This window comes from Dipteris shenzhenensis, chromosome 13, assembly GCF_047967505.1.
Source record: "Dipteris shenzhenensis isolate YYH24624 ecotype China chromosome 13, Dip_SZ_1.0, whole genome shotgun sequence".
In the NCBI taxonomy this organism is placed as follows: domain Eukaryota; kingdom Viridiplantae; phylum Streptophyta; class Polypodiopsida; order Gleicheniales; family Dipteridaceae; genus Dipteris; species Dipteris shenzhenensis.
The window spans coordinates 43,600,684-43,618,839 of NC_141608.1; the positions used below are offsets into that span (position 1 = coordinate 43,600,684).

Genomic DNA, 18,156 nt, shown 5'->3' on the forward strand with positions numbered 1-18,156 from the left:
GTGGATGAAAGAGAGGAATATCATCTTCCTTGGGAACCAGCACCTGTATGCTATGCCCGCATTCTCGCATTGCATTCAAATATTTCCCAGTAGTCAGTATTGTTTCAGCTGCACTTGAAAGAAAACCTGGCAAATCATGCTTTATGCTGTAGCGTTGTTGCCAATAGGTGGCATTGTAATCTTGACTTAAGCTCTCCTGAGAAAGACATGACAAATTAGCTTCAAAATATGAAATCATTATGCAGCTGTACTTTCTTTAAAGGGCTTACAGCAACAAAAGTCAAACTGAACCTACTCACCTTCTGAAGTGCTTTATTCTCATCAATGAAGAACTCTCCATATGGATCATCAATTACTCCTTCATACACCCATCTTCAAGACGATTATTTTTTACTGTTGGTATCTTGAGCAACACAAATATGAACTTGAGAGCAAGTTCAAATATGGCAGTTATTCTACAGAATTGTTACTCGTCCAAATCTTAACAGAGAAGAAAATTGTATATTAAAGGCTAAATGCAATGCTGAAACTTGAAATAGTTACATACCGTTCAAGAATCCCCAAGTATGGAGCACTTGCATACTGAGAAAGCTTTTGAAGTGAAGATCTTGCCGCACTATCCCCTGCTATGGCTGCTGCCTGTGCATTAAAAACAAAAATTGGTCAAATCTTTCCCATATAGTCACAGCTTAATTAGCCTCCTCCCAACACTAGCAAGACCCAGCCCTCCAGCAGGAGCCTTCCACTTCCTTCACACCACAATGAGGTCAGTAGAAGCAAGAAGACTGCCAACAATTATGAAGATAGATAGGAGAATTGGAGGTGGCAAAACCAAGCACACCTGATTTTCTAGTAAGTTCAGAATTGAAGCTCCTGAAAGTGAGTTTCCAACCGCTTTCTGCACTACACTAGAAAGCGCTTGCATAGCCCCCATCATTGGCTGCAATTAAAAAGGATGTTACTGCATAAAATATATGTACCAATTCCATTATACTTCATGATCCAGACTTCAAAGATAAACTAGCCAACGTGACAAGATTACCTGGCAAAAGAACCACAGGCCCTGAAGCGAAAGTCTACCAAGCCGAAACTGATGCTCCAGCTGTGCAACCATTGCGTGGTAATCCTGTTACATAGGTAAACCTTAGTCCTTCAGATGCAGTAAGCAACCAAATGTTAGCTTTAAGCTTCCCCTCTGTGGCTTTCCATGCATAACAAGAACTGAAAACGGGCGGGAGGGGGGGGAGAGGGGGGAGGGGAGACACAAACAAAAATTAACGAAAGACCTACTAAGCAAATCAAAGGTAATTCTTCTCTGCAAACAAGAATAAGCAACTTGCGAGAGTCTTTGATTAATATGACTATCGTCAAGGAGCCATGGATTCCCACAGACCTCAAAAAAACCTTTGATCATATATGACTAGACTACCTTCAAGGAGCAATAGATTCCCAATGAGCCTAGAAGACGACATTGATGGAGTTCATGAATGCAATGAGATCACAAGGAGACCTTGACCATAGCCATCGATAGAGGTTCCAAACAACCCAATTTTTTTAGGAACTCAACGAGCTCACAAGAAGTCTTCTACCATTGTAAAGAATGTCTCAACAAACCAAGAGTTTTTAAGGAGCCCAAGCGAGGTCACATTTCCATTTTGTTTATGCCCTCTTAAAATTTAAGACATGCATATATTCACATAAAAGGCATAAGGAGCGGTGGCCGCCTTTCTCACTTGCCAAAAAATAGCGAGAATGCCAAAAAGTTTTATTACAACCATTGAAACCATTGGCGGTCAGCTCAATGGGACTATTAAAACTCTCAAGGGAGGGCTCGGAGTAGCTGGATGTTAGGAAACTGGAACAAGGGTATAGATTCCAAAGGATTGACCCTGACTATGAAGCAAACACCTAGAAGAAACCTCACTAAACTCTGCCATAAAAAGTGTAAGCAATGCATTCCTCCTTAAAAACCCGAGGAATCTTGTTGCTCGCATTCACTCCGGACTTGGTTGGGCCCGAGTGATCTTCTAGTGAAGCTGGGCTTCTATAGAGATCACTTCCTACATATCACAGTGGAGGGTTTCATTGATCCACCAGGATACACGCAGATTCACCTACCCCACTCGCTGAGGATCTCCCTTGGGCCGTTCCGGGTCTCTTCACATAGACTTCGTATCGAGAGCGGCCGAGCAGAGCGGTTACCCAGGGAAAGGCGCATATGCACACTGTGTGACATGCAGGAGGTTGAGACAAAGGAGCATTTCATCTTCAGGTGTCCTGTTTACTATGAGATCCAAGGGCGTTTCTACTGCCTCTTCAGAGATAGTTATGGGATGTTGGCCTGAGTCCTCTCCTACCCAGACCAACGATGCTTGGTTGGTTTCATTCATGAGATGCTCAGACACCACGATAGGATACTCCGAGCACGGAGACATGAGAAGACTTCTCCCTCGACTAATACCTCAGAGCTCTATCACGGAGTTCTTTCAGCCAAATCACATAGACCCCCACGAGACGAGACCTCGACATGACCATGACCCGGAGCCTGTGACCCAACAGCTCAGACAAAGGGTTGACTCACACATCACACTTGGGGACATCCCCTCCTTGTTTAGGGTCGGAGCCCGACCGACGGGGGTCACAGTGGCCTTGGTTAGATGCAGAGCTACGACCATGAGACGTACCAGGACTACACCCTTGAGGGGGCGACAGCGTTATATTGCTGACCTCATGCCTCCACTTCCACAACCTAATCCATCCTGATGTCCTGTTGATGACGATGATGATGATGATGGTTATGATGATGCCAATGATGATGCTAAGATTGATTGATATGTATAGTCAGGATATGACTATGTTGTACTTAGGACTCAGTACTGCCATTTTGCATTTTTTGCATTCTGCATTGGTGTGGATGCTCGTTTAGTAGCTCCACTACCACAGCTCATTGTATCAGGTTTTTCACAGTCTCATAGACCCATCGGTCTTCCGAATAAACTTTCTTTCTCTCTTTCTTTCTAAGTTAGCTTGCATCCTCTTCTCTGAGTTAGCTTGCATTCTCTTCTCTAAGTTAGCTGCCCAAGTTGTTAGAATTATTGGCATATTCTAGGCAGTGACCAATGTAATCCATAAGTGAGTTGGGGGCACTTTTCCCTCACTAGAGGTTTTTCCCCCTAACCACAGTTGGTGGGTTAGTGGTTTTGTCACGTAGACAAAACCACCTCCTCACTTGTATACTCTCTATCTTATCTATTCAAGCATTCTATGTTTTGCTCTCTGCTCTCTTGCTTCTTGCTCCCAACTTCAACATTTGGTATCAAAGCCAGGTTAAGTTCCTGCCTCCAATCCGAGCTCCCAAGGTTCAAGCCTACAGCTCGCGCTCTTGCTGCTGCTGTTCGTCCGTACAACGTACGGATTTCGTCCATACACCTACAGCCTGCACGCTCGTCGACCATACAGCCCCATACGCTTCCTGCTCCAACGCCGTACAATCCGTACGTTGACAGTGCCGTACATCCGTACGCTGTCAGCTCCATACATTGTGGTATCGCCGTACAAGCGATGTACAACTCAGCATTCGTCGTACAAGTTCCATACTCTGCATTCTGCAACACAAGCGCCGTACATCTTTGCACGTGGAAGTTGTACCTGCACCATACTGTCATACTATACGACCTACTCCGTACTGCCGTACACCCATGCTATCATACACCCATATGTTCCATACATTGACCTTGCAGCAGTCCGTACACAGTACAGATATCCATACATTTTGCAGGTGTCTGGTCCCTTCTTTGGCGTCCGTACATTCTGCAGGGTCTTCTTGCAGGATCACTTTGCAGACACCTTCCTTTGCAGGTTCTTGATTGGGGCTTCTTAGTTTTTTTCAGTTTAGAGTGCTTTTGTGCAATTTTTTGTCAGACATTGCAAGTGCAATTTGTCCAAAATTTTGGGGCCTTGCAGGCAAAGTGCAATTTTGGCAACATTTGGGGCTTTTGGTCAATTTGCCTCCTTTCAGTTGCAATTTCTTGCCTAAAGTTGGGGCTTTTGCATTTGGCAGTGGACAAATAATTTGGGAGTTTTGCAAGCAGTTTTGGACTCAGTTTGAGTCACATTGCAAACATTTGCCATTTTTTGCGGACAGATTTTGCAGATTTTTGGCATTTGTAGAGCATTCTGGTGCATTTTAAGCCTTTGATAGGCTATGACTGCAAATTGTCACATTGGACAGATTTTTTTTGCAGACTTTGATTGTGCATCTTACATCCCAGGAAGGGATTTCACTTGTCTGGTTTGCTGCATTTTTTTAGTTGTCTGACAGAAATGGCTCAAAACAATCCCAATGAGGTCTTTGGTGTCCTCACACAGGAGGATAAGTTCGATGGCACCAACTACTCCTTGTGGAGCTTTATGGTGTGCAACATCTTAGTTGGCAGACATCTATGGGATTATGTCAACGGAGATGAGACAAGGCCAGAAATTGTGGCTACGCCTGTCACTCCTACTCAAGGGAGGCAGGGGTAGAGGTCAAGGTGCAGGACAAGTGGTAGGAGCAGCAGTTGCTGCTTTGGTGGCTCCCACACCAGATCAGAAAAGGTGGGATTCACGTGATGCACAAGCTCTTTCAGTCATTTCCCTTTCTGTCAAAAGGTTTATCATTCCTCACATTCGGTCATGCAAGACCTCGAAGGAAGCTTGGGATATTTTAGAGAGCATGTTTGCAGCCAGAAATGATGCCCGGGTTTCATTCCTGAAGAGAGAGCTATCTCACACATATGGATGAGGGTGATTCCATGAATGCTCACCTCACCAAGCTTCAGGATTTGAGGGAACAATTGCTGAATATAGATGAGATCATTCATGATTCAGAGATGATTACCACCACTCTGAATTCTTTTCTTGAGTCATATCTCAGTTTTCATACCTTGCTGAATTTGTCATTGAGGGGGGGTAGCAATCCTCTTTCTTTTCACGAGTTGGTAGGACTCTTGTTGCAGGAAGAGCAAACAAGGAAGAACATGGCCACACGGGCTGGCGAGCATGCAATGCTTTCAAAGTTCAGGCCCAAAGGGAAAGGGCAACAAAAGCAACATGGAAATCAGCCCACACAACAGCATAAAGCTGATTCCAGACAGCCCTCTCATAAGGCTAAAGGTGATGCAAAGAAGCCAACGAGGAAGGGCATTTGTCACTACTGAAAGAAGCCGGGTCACTACATTGGTAAATGCAAGAAAAGAATAGCAAAGGAGAAGAAAAAGGATTCGGGTATGGCTCTCTCAGATGCATCAGCTCATGCACATGAAAGAGGGGATGTTACAGTCAACTTTGTGGAAGAGGATTATGCCTTTTTGTCTTGCATTTCAGATTTTTCAGTGGCTGGTCCAGATACTACAGCCACTCTTGAGGATGACTCATATGCTTTCCTGAATTGCAGCTATGACCCTTCGAAGGATGCATGCTCTTTCAGTATCAATGAGACACTGAACACATGGTATTTGATAGTGGTGCATCCAAGCACATCACCTCAAGGAAGAGTCTTTTTGCATCTCCTCATGCACCACCCACTAAAAAGAAGGTGACATGTGCAAACAATTCTTCTTATTTAGTGTGTGGAGTGGGTGACATTATACTTACCTCCATGGATGGCACAGATTTGAGGATTATTGATGTTCTTTATGTACAAGGTATAAAGAAGAATTTACTTTTAGTGTCTTCTCTCAATCGAGAAGGATTTCAGGTTATCTTTGATGATGCTAAGTGTGCAGTCCAAGACAAAGAGAATGATTATGCTTCGATGTTGTCTGGCACTTTGTATCGAAGTCTTAGCTTGATATTTATGAGAAAAGATCCAATCTTGCACTTACAGCAAGCACTTCCACTGCTGCCATGCAGAATGCAAAGTTATGGCATGCAAAATATGGGCACATGAGCTATGGCAGCTTGATGACACTTCACAAGCATGCTATGGTTGATGCATTGCCTCCTTTAGCGTCACCTCCTCCTCATGCCTGGGAGGGATGCATCATTGGTAACATGCATAGATCTCCCTTTAAAAAGGATGGTGCAGTACGAGCTACTCGCAAATTACAGCTCATACATAGTGATGTCTGTGGTCCCATGAGGACACCTGCTTTTGGTGGTTATCTGTATTATGTCACATTTATAGATGGCTACACAAATAATACTTGGGTCTATGGCTTGAAGAAAAAATCAGATGTGAGCCTTCGCAAGGCTTTCAAGCATAGAACACCATCACATAAGTGCACTTAACCCATAGGCTCAATCCAAAGGCATTCTCTTTTCCGAGTGCAATTCCATTGGCTCTCCAGATGCAATCACACTGCACCCCAGCTACACTCTCTTTGAGTGGTTTCCAGATGGCATTCACAAAGCTTTTCAAAGCTCCAAAATAAAATCAGCAAAGTATCCAACCAAAGAATGGCTCATGTAGCACTGCCTGGGCACCTATGAACCAAGAAAGAGGCGGCACATGAAGCCAACCAATAGCTTATGGCAAAAAGAAATTGCAACAGCAAAATTAGAACTTACCAAGCCCTGAAAACTCAAACCAAAGTCCTCAACCGCCAAGAGGACATAGTAGCCAATGCCCAATTGCATTCTCAGCCAAAGAGGAGTGCAAAGGCATGAAGAAAGAGCATTTACAAGAGCCGACCAGCAAGAATTCCACTGAAAAATGCGAAAAGAAGCACTTCTATTGCGAAGAAGTGGGAGTTCTTGGGCTCAAAAGAAGCGTGCTTCAGAGAGGAATGCATTGAGAAGGTTTTGGAGAAGTTTCGTCGCCGGAAAGTCCTCCGAAACTGAGAAAAACCAGTCAACCAGCGCGTGGGACCACTCGAAATTCAACAGAAAGCTGTAGCTTTGCAAGAGGAGAGGCCCAAGAGGCTATAGAAGCAAAAAGGTCCAGAAAAAGCCACTTTTGCAAATTTGACCAGCAAAAGAAGTGCTCAACTCTGCCCGTTCTACCAAACACACGGAGGGAAAAGCATATCACTGCGAAGGGGAGGTAGAGGGAAAGCCATCGGGCCCAACGGAAGTCGAGGAATCCAAATGGGTGAGGTGTTATGAAGAAAAACGGAATTCAGCAGAAGGAGGCTGAAAAACCAGTCCAAAATCTCAACAAAGTGAGAAGATGAGAGAGAAAACCACACGTGTGAAGTTTAGAAGGCCTACGAAGGTCCAGGAATGGCAAAGGAGCATGTAGAAAGCACTAGAGCCACCTAGAACTCTAGGGGGGCCACTAAAGGTACATGGCCCTCTAGGGATCCCATTAAAAATGCCACATCATCATTTTCCAACAACCACTCTTTTAATTCCTTGGAATGCCTTTGGGCCTAGCGATTAATTACGCTTATGTGCTAGGCACCATGCTGCGTTTAATTACACATTATTAAGCCCACGCTTGGACTTTTAAAACCAAAGTTGTCACGGTCTTGTAGTACATTAAAGTACTTAGAATTTCACACCCTTGTGTCATACCCCTCTCTTGAAACAGCAAACCACACTTTGCTGCCCCAAAACACAGGAGAGAAAATGAAATATACCATGGAAGAGTATACAAGAAAGCCGGAGCTAGAGTATACAAAGACAGTGAAAATATGGCTAGGAGAGGCATGCATCCATCCATATATACTGCCCAAAATCTATGTGATCCCCGACGATCAATAGTCAAGATGCATCAATATCATGAAGTCTCACAGCAGAAATATTGTCAGCTCAGTATCTCGGATGAAACATACAGTGTCATCAAGCGACCTCATGAAATCACGGTGAGCCCGTCTGTACTGAGGGAGTGGAGGTGCTACCCCCCTCTCGAACACTAGGTAATGCTCCAAACGCTCGCTCCCAGGTGAATTTGCCAGTTCACCTTCCTCCATCCATTTCACATCAAGTGATGGGTAATTTTGTAATTTTACCAAGTAGCGACGGATAACTTTACCCTTGAGCTTTCTATCTGTATGCCAAAATCTGCTCTGGGACCAGAAGTTCATCCTGTTCTTCCACTTCAGACTGTACCTCATCAGGTAAATTCTCGGGAACATCTCCATGATATTGCTTTAACAAGCTCACATGAAGGGCATTATGTATCTTCCAATGCGGAGGCAACTTCAGCCTGTAAGCTACCTCGTTTATCTTTTCAGAAACCTGGAAAGGACCATAGTAATGCATGTTCAGTTTTGTGTACAACCTTTCCTTGCCTTTCTTATTTTTCAGCCTTGCCTTCTGAAGACGCAGCAAAACCCAATCACCTTCTGTGAATACCAATTCCCTGCGGTGCTTATCTGCTGCTCTTTTCTGCTTGTCCTGACTTCTTTACAAGACATATTTGATCTTCTTGTAAGCCTCTTCAAGGCTTTCCACAAAACGATCAGCTTCGAAGATTTTCTCTTTTGTATGCAAAATGGGAGGTATCTTCTTGGCACCTTCCACTATTTCAAAAGGTTCTTTACCTGTGGATGTGTGCACCGTATTATTGTAAGCATATTCCAGCAAAGGCAAATAATGCTCCCATTCGGAAGATCAAACACAAAATCCATAGCTATGCTTTGCCATGGTCTATCCAGAATTAGCCAAGGGTGTAACAACCCAGGTTCCTTCTGCCTGTCAAACTTTACTTTCTGACAAACCATGCATGTTCTCACATATTCTTCCACATCTTTCCTCAAAGATGGCCAATAAAAGTATTGCTCCACTACTGTAATTGTTGCTGTAATTCCCCTATGTCCTACATATGGAGGAGCATGACTTTCCATTATGACTTTTTGTCACATCTGATCAATGACACAGAGTCGTCCATGCATCAAAATGAAACCCTCTTTCAACATATAGTGATCATGCCTTTGACCATCAAAAAACTGATCATAAATAGTTGAAAAATCAGCATCATTAACATACTGATCTTTCATCACATCTAACACATTGTTGTAAGCAATGCTCACTGCTGAAACACTGGGTTTCTTGGAGACTGCTTCAGGCTCTGGTTTCCTGGAAAGTGCATCAGCCACGACATTTTTGTTACCCGGCACATGTACAATTTGAAAATGAAACATTGAGAGGAAGTTAGCCCATCTCATGTGCTTTTCAGATAATTTTCTCTGCGTGAGAAAATATCTGAGTGACTGATGATCTATCTGCACATAAAAATCAGCTCCAAGAAGGTAATGTTTCCATGTGGTCAAAGTATGTATCACTGCTAACATTTCCTTCTCGTATGTTTGTAAGTACAATTCAACATCTTTGAGAACTCTACTCTCATATGCAACCACTCTGCCATCCTGCATCAAAGTGCCTCCTATGCTGTTCCCACATGCATCACAAGTTACAGCAAAGGGTTTTGCAAGATCTGGCAAGATAATAACGGGTTCCGAACACAACTTTTGCTTCAACTCTTCAAAAGCTGCATTTTCCTTTGGTCCCCACCGAAACGGTACAACTTTCTTTTGTAAAGCATGCAAGGGAGAAGCAATTTCTGCAAAGTACTTTATAGACCTCCGATAGTATGAACACAACCCAAGGAAGCTTTTGACTTCATGCAGATTTTTCAAGAATGGCCAACTCCTTATGGCCTCAACTTTTGCAGGATCCATCTTGACTGCATCCTTTTTTTTTTTTCCAAAAAGAGACTTCTAATTAGTATTAAAGAAAACCGTTAGAGCAAGCTCCATACGGGATACACCATGCAATGCATGAAAAGCTCAAGAGCCAAAAAGAAAGAATTGGGGCTGATAGTGCCATCTCAATCCAGTAGAAGCCTCCGAGAAAAAGGGAGAACCCTTCCAAACTCGAAGAAAAACAGTCCTTCTAGAAGAGGCTGCCCATGAAGGGCCCTGCATGCTAGCCCAAATGGCTATCAAAGTGTGAACCGTGTCAGTCCAAATACCCGTGAACACCTGTGAAGGGTGTATCTTATGACTCCATCCTTTGACACTATATGACCAAGAAAATGAATCTCATGCATAAAGAATCGCTTTTCTTTGTGTTTAATAACAGCTTGTGTCTTTTCAACTCTTGAAACACAATAGTAAGGTGTTTCCTGTGCTCCTGCTCATTTTTAGAGAACACAATGATGTCATCAAAGAAAGTGCCCACAAACTTTCTGTGTGCTCTAAAAATTATGTCCATCATTCTATTGAAAGTGGCAGGTGCATTAGTCAAACCAAAAGGCATCACAAGGAACTCATATAAGCCAAATGAAGTGCGGAAGGCAGTCTTGTGGACATCTTCAGGCCGTATCCTTATCTGATGGTATCCACTTTTAAGGTCAATACGACTGAACATTGAGGAACCTTCCAACCGATCCAATATATCATCAATGCGTGGAATTGGAAGACGGTTCTTAATTGTGACTTTATTTAAAACCCTATAATCAATACACATTCTCCAACTGCCATCCTTCTTTTGCACAAGCAACACAAGGGAACAGTAAGAAGAATTACTTGGTTGTATTAATTCCTTTTCCAAGAGTTCCTTCACTTGTGATATTATCTCTTCCTGTTGTGTCTTACTGACATGATAGGGAGGTATATTAGGCGGTGAGCTTCCTGGAATTATGATCCTCGGGCCTCTTGGGAGGTAATTCTTGAGGAAGTGCATCTGAGAAACAATCCTGAAAATCTGAAATAAAAGCAGCCCTTTCTCTATCTAAAGCAGAAAGAGTAGAGCCTTCCTGAACTGGTTGGCTGTCCTCTTTGACAAAAATCAAGTACACTAAAATATGACGCTTTATTACTTTGGAAATACAAGAAGCTGAAACTACAAGGATGGACTCCCCTTTCAACTTTACATCAAGTACATGATTTTTGCCTCTATGAGTTAAAGAAATCTTCTTGTTTCTCATCTGCACATCAGCCCCCACCCTGTACATCCAAGGCATCCTAAGCAAAGCATCACACTCTGGCAAAGGCATAATGTAGAAGTCCTTTGCATCCTGATATCCCTGGATATGCATCCTCAACTTGCCAATGATAGGAGTGACAGGTGTGTTGAGTTCAGGGTTGGCCATATCACACATGCCGGATGGTCCCATTTCCTCAGGCTTGATGCCAAGCCTTCCTGCCATATCAGGAGTTATGAAATTCGCCTTTGCCCCAAAATCAAAGAAAAACAAACAATTCTGATTTCTGATTTTTCCCCATGCTTTGCACATCTCAATCTTTTTCGTTTCCTCTTCATCATGTGCATGTGGCAAACTCCCAATCACATCTGGAAGAAGTCCTGCGGAATGTTTAGGCCTTTTGCCCTTCCGATCAGCCTGTTTATCACCATTCTTATCATCATCTGACCTGTCTCTTTTCTTGGATGGGCAATCATAAGAGCGGTGTCCCTCTCCTTTGCATATAAAACATTTGTTTTGCTCCATGAGTGACTTTTTCTCTTCATCAGATAACTTGGTACGGAGCTGTTTATTAGGCTGTCCACGCCTTTGACCAACTTTGAATCGGGCTTTTCCTCCCTTTTGAAACAGTCGTTTGCCATAATTTTTATTTTCAGATTTGATGTCCTTATCCTGGTGTTTGGCAGCCCGTTTGCTGTCTTCTTTCTTGCTGTCCATAAAGCCCAAATTCTTCTCTTGCATCCATGCATATGCTGTCCTTGCATTCTCAATTAATTGAGTCATAGAACCCACCTTGGTCTTGATGCAATAATCACGTAGCTCACTAAGCAATCCACAACAGTACCTCTCTATTTGCTCTTTCAAAGAAACATGCCTGTAAGAGCTCAATGGAAGCAAAACATCCCAAAACCTCTGGGTGTAATCATCAAGATTCTTGCTAAGTTTGTATGACAAGTCATGCCACTGTGAAAGTACCGCATGGGAGGTGAGGGATAACTACTAGCTGATCTGATGATACCAAATATTGCTATACGCAGATGATATAGTCCTCATATCCTCCTCTGTAGCACGCCTACAGAAACACCTAGATGCTTTAGAGGTGTTTTGCAGGAAGAGGGACTTGACACTCAACCTTAGCAAGACCAAGGTCGTGATTTTGGACACCTCATGGCAGTGCTTCATTGACACAGTTTTGCTTACCGAGGGGATCCGACGGAGATCATGCAGTCCTACCCTTATCTAGGTGCAGTCTTCATGGGACCGGTTTTCACGATGATTCAAGCAACTAGGGAGCTCCGGCTCGGTAGAGCAATAGTGCTTTCGAGCACACTTTTAGGACCCTCCCTCGAAGGGATGGCTATTTGATAAACTAGTGACGCCAACAAAACACCCTTCACCATGTATGCAAAATCCTTCTTGGGGAGTGATCTCTCAACGGCTGACTAGAGGAGATTTGAGAGACTACAAGTGACTATGGGATCCCCGATGATTTGGAGTAAGCCTTCGGTTCCTCTTCAGATAGTACAGGCAAAGTTCACCATGACACTGCTTCAAATAGATGGTGACATTTCTTCATAGGGTCTAGACTTTGCCTAGCTGGAGATTACAAAGGTTGGCACTTGAGTCACCCAAGAGACTAGTAAATAGTGGGGTTAGAATAGAATGGTATGCATGGGTATCTAGATGGTTCGCCAATCAAGGTATTCAAATGGACCAACTCCCCCCCTTTCAATACAGCTTGGATGCACCGGACCCCCTGAACCCACGAGATAAGATCTCCGTCACCCCTACACGGAGAGCTGCAGGCACACCCATAGAGTAGCAGATCTGTAGACTATGCGCAACTTACTAAGGGAAGACCTTTCACAGAAAGAGATCTTGATGTCCTTGCAAAACATTCCTACACGATGGAGGAGGTGGAGACAGAGAAACATTTCCTGTGTTCCTGCCCAGTTTGGAACACTCTCGACTGATCCACTTCCATGACCATGTCTGTGTTAACCTCTACCTGATCAAGATCTAACGGCACAGAGAGACCCTATTGAGGCAGATAGCACCGTAGGACCCTAGGATAGACGAAGCACAGCGACATGTCACGGATTCCTATGCATTTGAGTAAGTCCTAGAACATAGTGGAGTGGAGGAGGAGGAGGTAGCCGACATGAGGGCAAAGTGGATCAGTGGAAAGAGATGGCGTGGACCCATGGAGCTAGAGATGCATAGTCCACACACGATACAAAGGGTGACCAAAGCATGTACGATGGAGGTTCAGCCTAAATCAGCTCTCCTCAAAGGGAACCATCCAAGCCGAGGTGTCCCTCTTAATATGGCCATATAGAGATCACAAAGACCACGCCACCCGCCACAGCAAGATAAGTTTTTTTACATTATTAGCATAGCACTTAGCGAGCCCCTTGCTTCATCCCATAGTAGCTTGTATGAGTTACCTTTTTTATTGTACCTTCTCTCATAGGCCTGCAATGCCCCTCTCTCTCTCTCTCTCTCTCTCTCTCTCTCTCTCTCTCTCTCTCTCTCTCTCATCACGCGATGTCTCTCTCGCTCTCATCACGCGATCTACCGACCCACTTGGGAGATGACGCAGATCTTTCACATGCCTCAAGCACTTTGGTTGCAATGGTCCAGGATGCTAGGACCAGGTCCTTTCCCACGACTCGCTCTGCAACCCGCTCCCCATCTAGGAAGATGCCCCAGAATCCATGGTTTGATGATGATGCCAAGAGATGAGATCTCACCTCACATGAGAGCAGGATTTGGAACACCTAACAAGACCAGAGGCATAGTGGATCTACCAACGCTTGACATGGCGTAAGAGGCGGGCTTTTCTATCTAGACACTACCAAATATGTCTTCCCTCCCCAGACCCACCACATGCAAGTTGTTCACAGCACAAAATGTGTGAGCTGCTTTATGCCGACTCCACAATCGGAGAGCCTAGGATCACGAGGGGTTACGCATTGCGCACTGAGCAGAGGCCCTAGCCCCGACCCTAGCATAGATGTTCAATAATGTTGTGCGCCCGGTTTTCCCCCTGCTTAGAGTACCACCACTATTGTACCAATACACAAGGCAAGAGACCCATGGACGCTGGGAATTACCGTACCCTCATGATTGCTCATACACTGGCCAAGATATATGGATCGGTACTAGAGAGATAGATCAGCCCCTACACGGAGACACATTGGCAAAGGGCATTGGGGCACGCTGGGTTTCGAAGGCAGCATTCCACCCTTGATCACATCTTGATCTTGCAGTCATCGAGGCGCCAAGATCAAGTTTCGACAAAGTCTATGCATGTTTTGTAGACTTTCGGAAGACCTTTGATACTGTCCCACGATATTGCATGATTAGACAACTTCAGGAGATGCATATCTCAGGAGACATGATATGGGCAGCGATGAGCTTATATGAGTCAGTCAGAGGGAGAGTACGCACTCTTGAAGGCCTATCAAACTAGATTGAGACCACCATAGGAGTGAAGCAGGGATGCCCCTCTCACCGACATTATTTGGGCTTTACATTGATGACATCACGACCTTCATTGACCGCCTAGGGCTCGAGGGATCATTGTTGGCTGACCTAATGATACAAATCATGATGTATCCAGATGACATGGTCCTCTTGTCTCTGGACCTACAACGGCACCTACAAGCCCTCCAGGTGATTTGCACAGAGAGAGATCTGACAGTCAATCTTCAAAAGACCAAGGTTATGATTTTCAACACCTCACGTGCAGTTCTTCACCAACACCCCTTCACTTACCGAGGGGATCCAGAGGAGATTGTACATTCATACACTTACCTAGGGGCAATCTTTGCATTTCCAGTCTTCATGATGACTCACACAATCAGGGCACGACTTACGTGAGTGCAGGGGGGTCTAGCTCGACTAGAGAGATTATGCTTTCAAGCACATTTTCAGGACCCCTCGATGAAAGGATGGTATTCGACACACTAGTGAGACTGACAGCCATGTATGCAGCACCCTTCTGGGGAGTTGATCTATCAGCGAGACTGAGTGACGGCGTTTCGAGAGGTTGCAAGTGATGATGGGCTGTAGGATGATTTGGAGCAAACCCTCTATCCCTCACCAAATCATACAAGCAGAGCTTGACATGACACCAATCCACGTCGATGCCATCTTCCGAACGGTCACCTATCTCCACAGGGTCTGAGCTCTACCTAGAGGAAGACTACCGAGATTGGCACTAGAGTCGTCTATATGCCTAGCTCATAGGGGAATTAGTATGGCTTGGTACACACGCATATCCAAATGATTTCGCATCCAAATGGATCGTCTTCCCCCCTTTCAGTACAACTTAGATGCTCAAGATTGTAGGCCATTCTATGGGCTATCTATAGGTGCCACTCATTCCTTGGTTTGGGCCTTATAGGCCTAGTTATAGGCAATTAGGACACATGTTACAACTAGTACATGTACCAATTAGGACACTTGGTCCAACTAGGACACCCTGTCCTAGGGTTTTGTTATATTGTGTATACTTCGTACTAGTTCATTAATTGCAGCAACACACTTCAGCATCTCGTTTTTTGCTTCCATTGCCTCTTTTCTTGAGCTTCCATTGCTTGCCCTAGCCTACAACAGTATCAGAGCAGGTTAGGGATCCTTCCCCTCAGCCATTGGCAGCTTTCTCAAGCTGTTTGGCAGCCATTCTTACCTTGCTACCTGCGGTCAGCTCATTTTTAAGGCATTTGCTGCAAGCTGAAGTGATTCGAGACCATCTGGAGGAGTTCCATCACTGAAAATCGACTCTCTAGTGCTATTGCTACATAGGCAGCTGCTCCAGCTGTGCATTTCGGCTATTTTTGGAGCTGTTTTCAGCATATCGGAGCTGTTTAGGCACCCTCGATCTGTTTTCCAGCAGGCGCCTCTGCACATGTGAGCCGTACTGTTGTATGGGCTGCCGTACTATTGGTACGGACTGCTGCAGCAACCTGTACGGACTGATTCAGTGCACTTTCCCTGCTATACAGCACATTTATGGTCTGTACAGAGCTGTTTGGAGCTGCCTCGTGAAGCATGCCAGCATTCTAAAGCTCTAAATCAGCCCTGCTGCTGCTAGGGTTTGGAGCTTGCTGCTGCCCTTTGGAGACCTCTCCTTGAGCCCATTTGCTCTCATTTGCCTTCCCCTTGCCTCGGGCTGCGAGATTCTCTCCTCTCATTGCTGCTGCACTCATTTCGAGGTGTTCTCCTCCTTGTGGGGTACATTCTCTTGCTGTAATTCCATTTTGCAGCCTTCTCTTGGCACCCTTCATTGCCATTTGCTGTCCATTTCACCTCTCCTCCGAGGGTGACTACCTATGCTCGCATTTGGAGCATTTTCCTTGCTGCACTTTTGGTCTATATCGCTTGGTACGCTTCTACTACATTGATTCCTTTCATTTCCAGCAAAAGAGTCCTTTCTTTGCTTCATTGGCATTGTGGAAAGGCCCCGTGTTCCTTGGAAGGTCTCGTGTTGACTTTTGGGAATCTTTTTGCATCAAGTACACCTTGAGACAGCCACGTATTTGCAGTGAAAAGCTTTGAATCTTGAGCAGCAATTTGCCTTTTGGTTTTGGTAGATTGCCCTCCTCTCATTTGCATTGTCACTTGGTGCCTTTGCCTTGCATTTCTGCACTATGGCTAGCAATAAGGATGATTTGTTTGGGATGCTTGGGACTGAGGACAAACTTGATGGCACAAATTACCCCATGTGGGCCTATATGATGGGGCATGTCTTGGTTGCCAAGAATCTTTGGAATATTGTTTCAAGCACTGAGGTCAGACCTACTAGACCTGTTGCTTCTAGTAATGCCTCTGGTACATCTGGTACTGCCTCACGCTCATCTATTGATGGGTATACTTCTAGTGCAACTGCATATTCCACTACATGTACTTTGCCTCCTACTAAGGAGCAGATTCAATGGGATGGACGTGATGCCAAAGCACATGCGTTGATTGCTCTTTCAGTGAAAAGGGTCATTATCCCTCATATCCATTCATACAAGACAGCTAAGCAAGCATGGGATCAGCTTGCATCCTTATATCAAGTGCGGAATGAGGCGAGGTTTTCCTATCTCCACAAGCAGTTGAAGGACTTAAAGCTTGAAGAGGGTGGTAATATGGATGCCTATGTTACTAGTGTGAAGGATTTGAAAGAGCAGTTGGCCAACATTGATGAGGTGGTTCCTAATTCTCAGCTTGTCTATATGACCCTTGATGGGTTGCCTGATTCCTACCAAGGCTTTGCTACTAATAGGAGATTGGTTGCAGATGGCAATGCCAACCATTCCTCCTTTGACGAACTGGTTGCCCTTTTACTACAGGAGGAACAAAGCCGTGCTAATAGACATGCTTCTATGGCTAGTGATCAAGCCTTTGCTGCACAGCATAAAAACAAGGGCAAAGGCAAAGTTTCAGCTGGTAAGCCCCCTCATACACATGTTGGTCACTCCCATGATGCATCTTCTTCTAGGAAGAAGAAGAAGAAGAAGAAAAAGAGATGTAACCATTGCAGGAAACCTGGGCATGATATCTCTGAGTACAGGAAGAGAATTGCATCTGAAAAGGAGTCTAGTCTTGCAATTTCTGGTACTCCTAGTCCATATGATCGACACAAGTCAACTAATTTTGCACATGATCAGCATTGGGCTTTTCTTGCTACTTGTCAATATAATCCTGACATTCATGATGCTTGCATGACAGTTTCTAATGATCCTAATGCCTCTGATGCCTGGTTCTTTGATAGTGGTGCTAGCAAGCACATCACTTCCTACAGGAAGTTATTCAGCTCACTTGTAAATGCACCAAAGGGGGTAACAGTTACATGTGCCAATAATGCATCTTATTCAGCAAAAGGCACTGGGCAAGTTGCCATTATTCCGAACCTGGTGGTCTAGTCACTCTAGACAATGTACTTTATGTACCAGGCATCCGCAAACACCTCATATCCATTTCAGCCATAGCATATAGGGGGCTGATCCCCTGCCAAAAGGACCAACTCCCAGGCCCCTAGTGAGCCGACTGGCTCTCCACGCCCTAGCCATAGAGGGCTGACCTCCTGCCCCGACCAAACCACCCAGCAGTGCCTAGGTGGCCGACTAGTAGGTCGGGCCACCTTTGCCTACACATAGGCTCTTAGGGCTGGACAAGTACATATATGTTGCCCTATAGGTGGCCACGCATGCACACCACATAGGCACCTCCTCATAGGCTGCCTTGAGTCCCAGCAAGGGCCTAGGATGGCCACGCAACCCTACTGTCAGTCCTACCCTAGACTACCCTCA

At 44.8% G+C, this 18,156-nt stretch overlaps 1 protein-coding gene across 2 annotated transcripts in view; it reads right to left on the reverse strand.

Annotated features, from left to right (window-relative positions):
- LOC147895441 (Spc97 / Spc98 family of spindle pole body (SBP) component) overlaps window positions 1-18,156 on the reverse strand; it is a 78,457-nt gene that overhangs the window by 37,695 nt on the left and 22,606 nt on the right. For both annotated transcript variants that reach the window (XM_087383497.1, XM_087383498.1), the window contains exons 7-11: window positions 1,043-1,126; window positions 842-940; window positions 548-639; window positions 300-372; window positions 44-196 (exon numbers count right to left, since the gene is read on the reverse strand). In XM_087383497.1, the coding sequence (XP_087239623.1) occupies window positions 44-196; window positions 300-372; window positions 548-639; window positions 842-940; window positions 1,043-1,126 (501 nt within the window). The remainder of the gene's footprint in view (window positions 1-43; window positions 197-299; window positions 373-547; window positions 640-841; window positions 941-1,042; window positions 1,127-18,156) is intronic.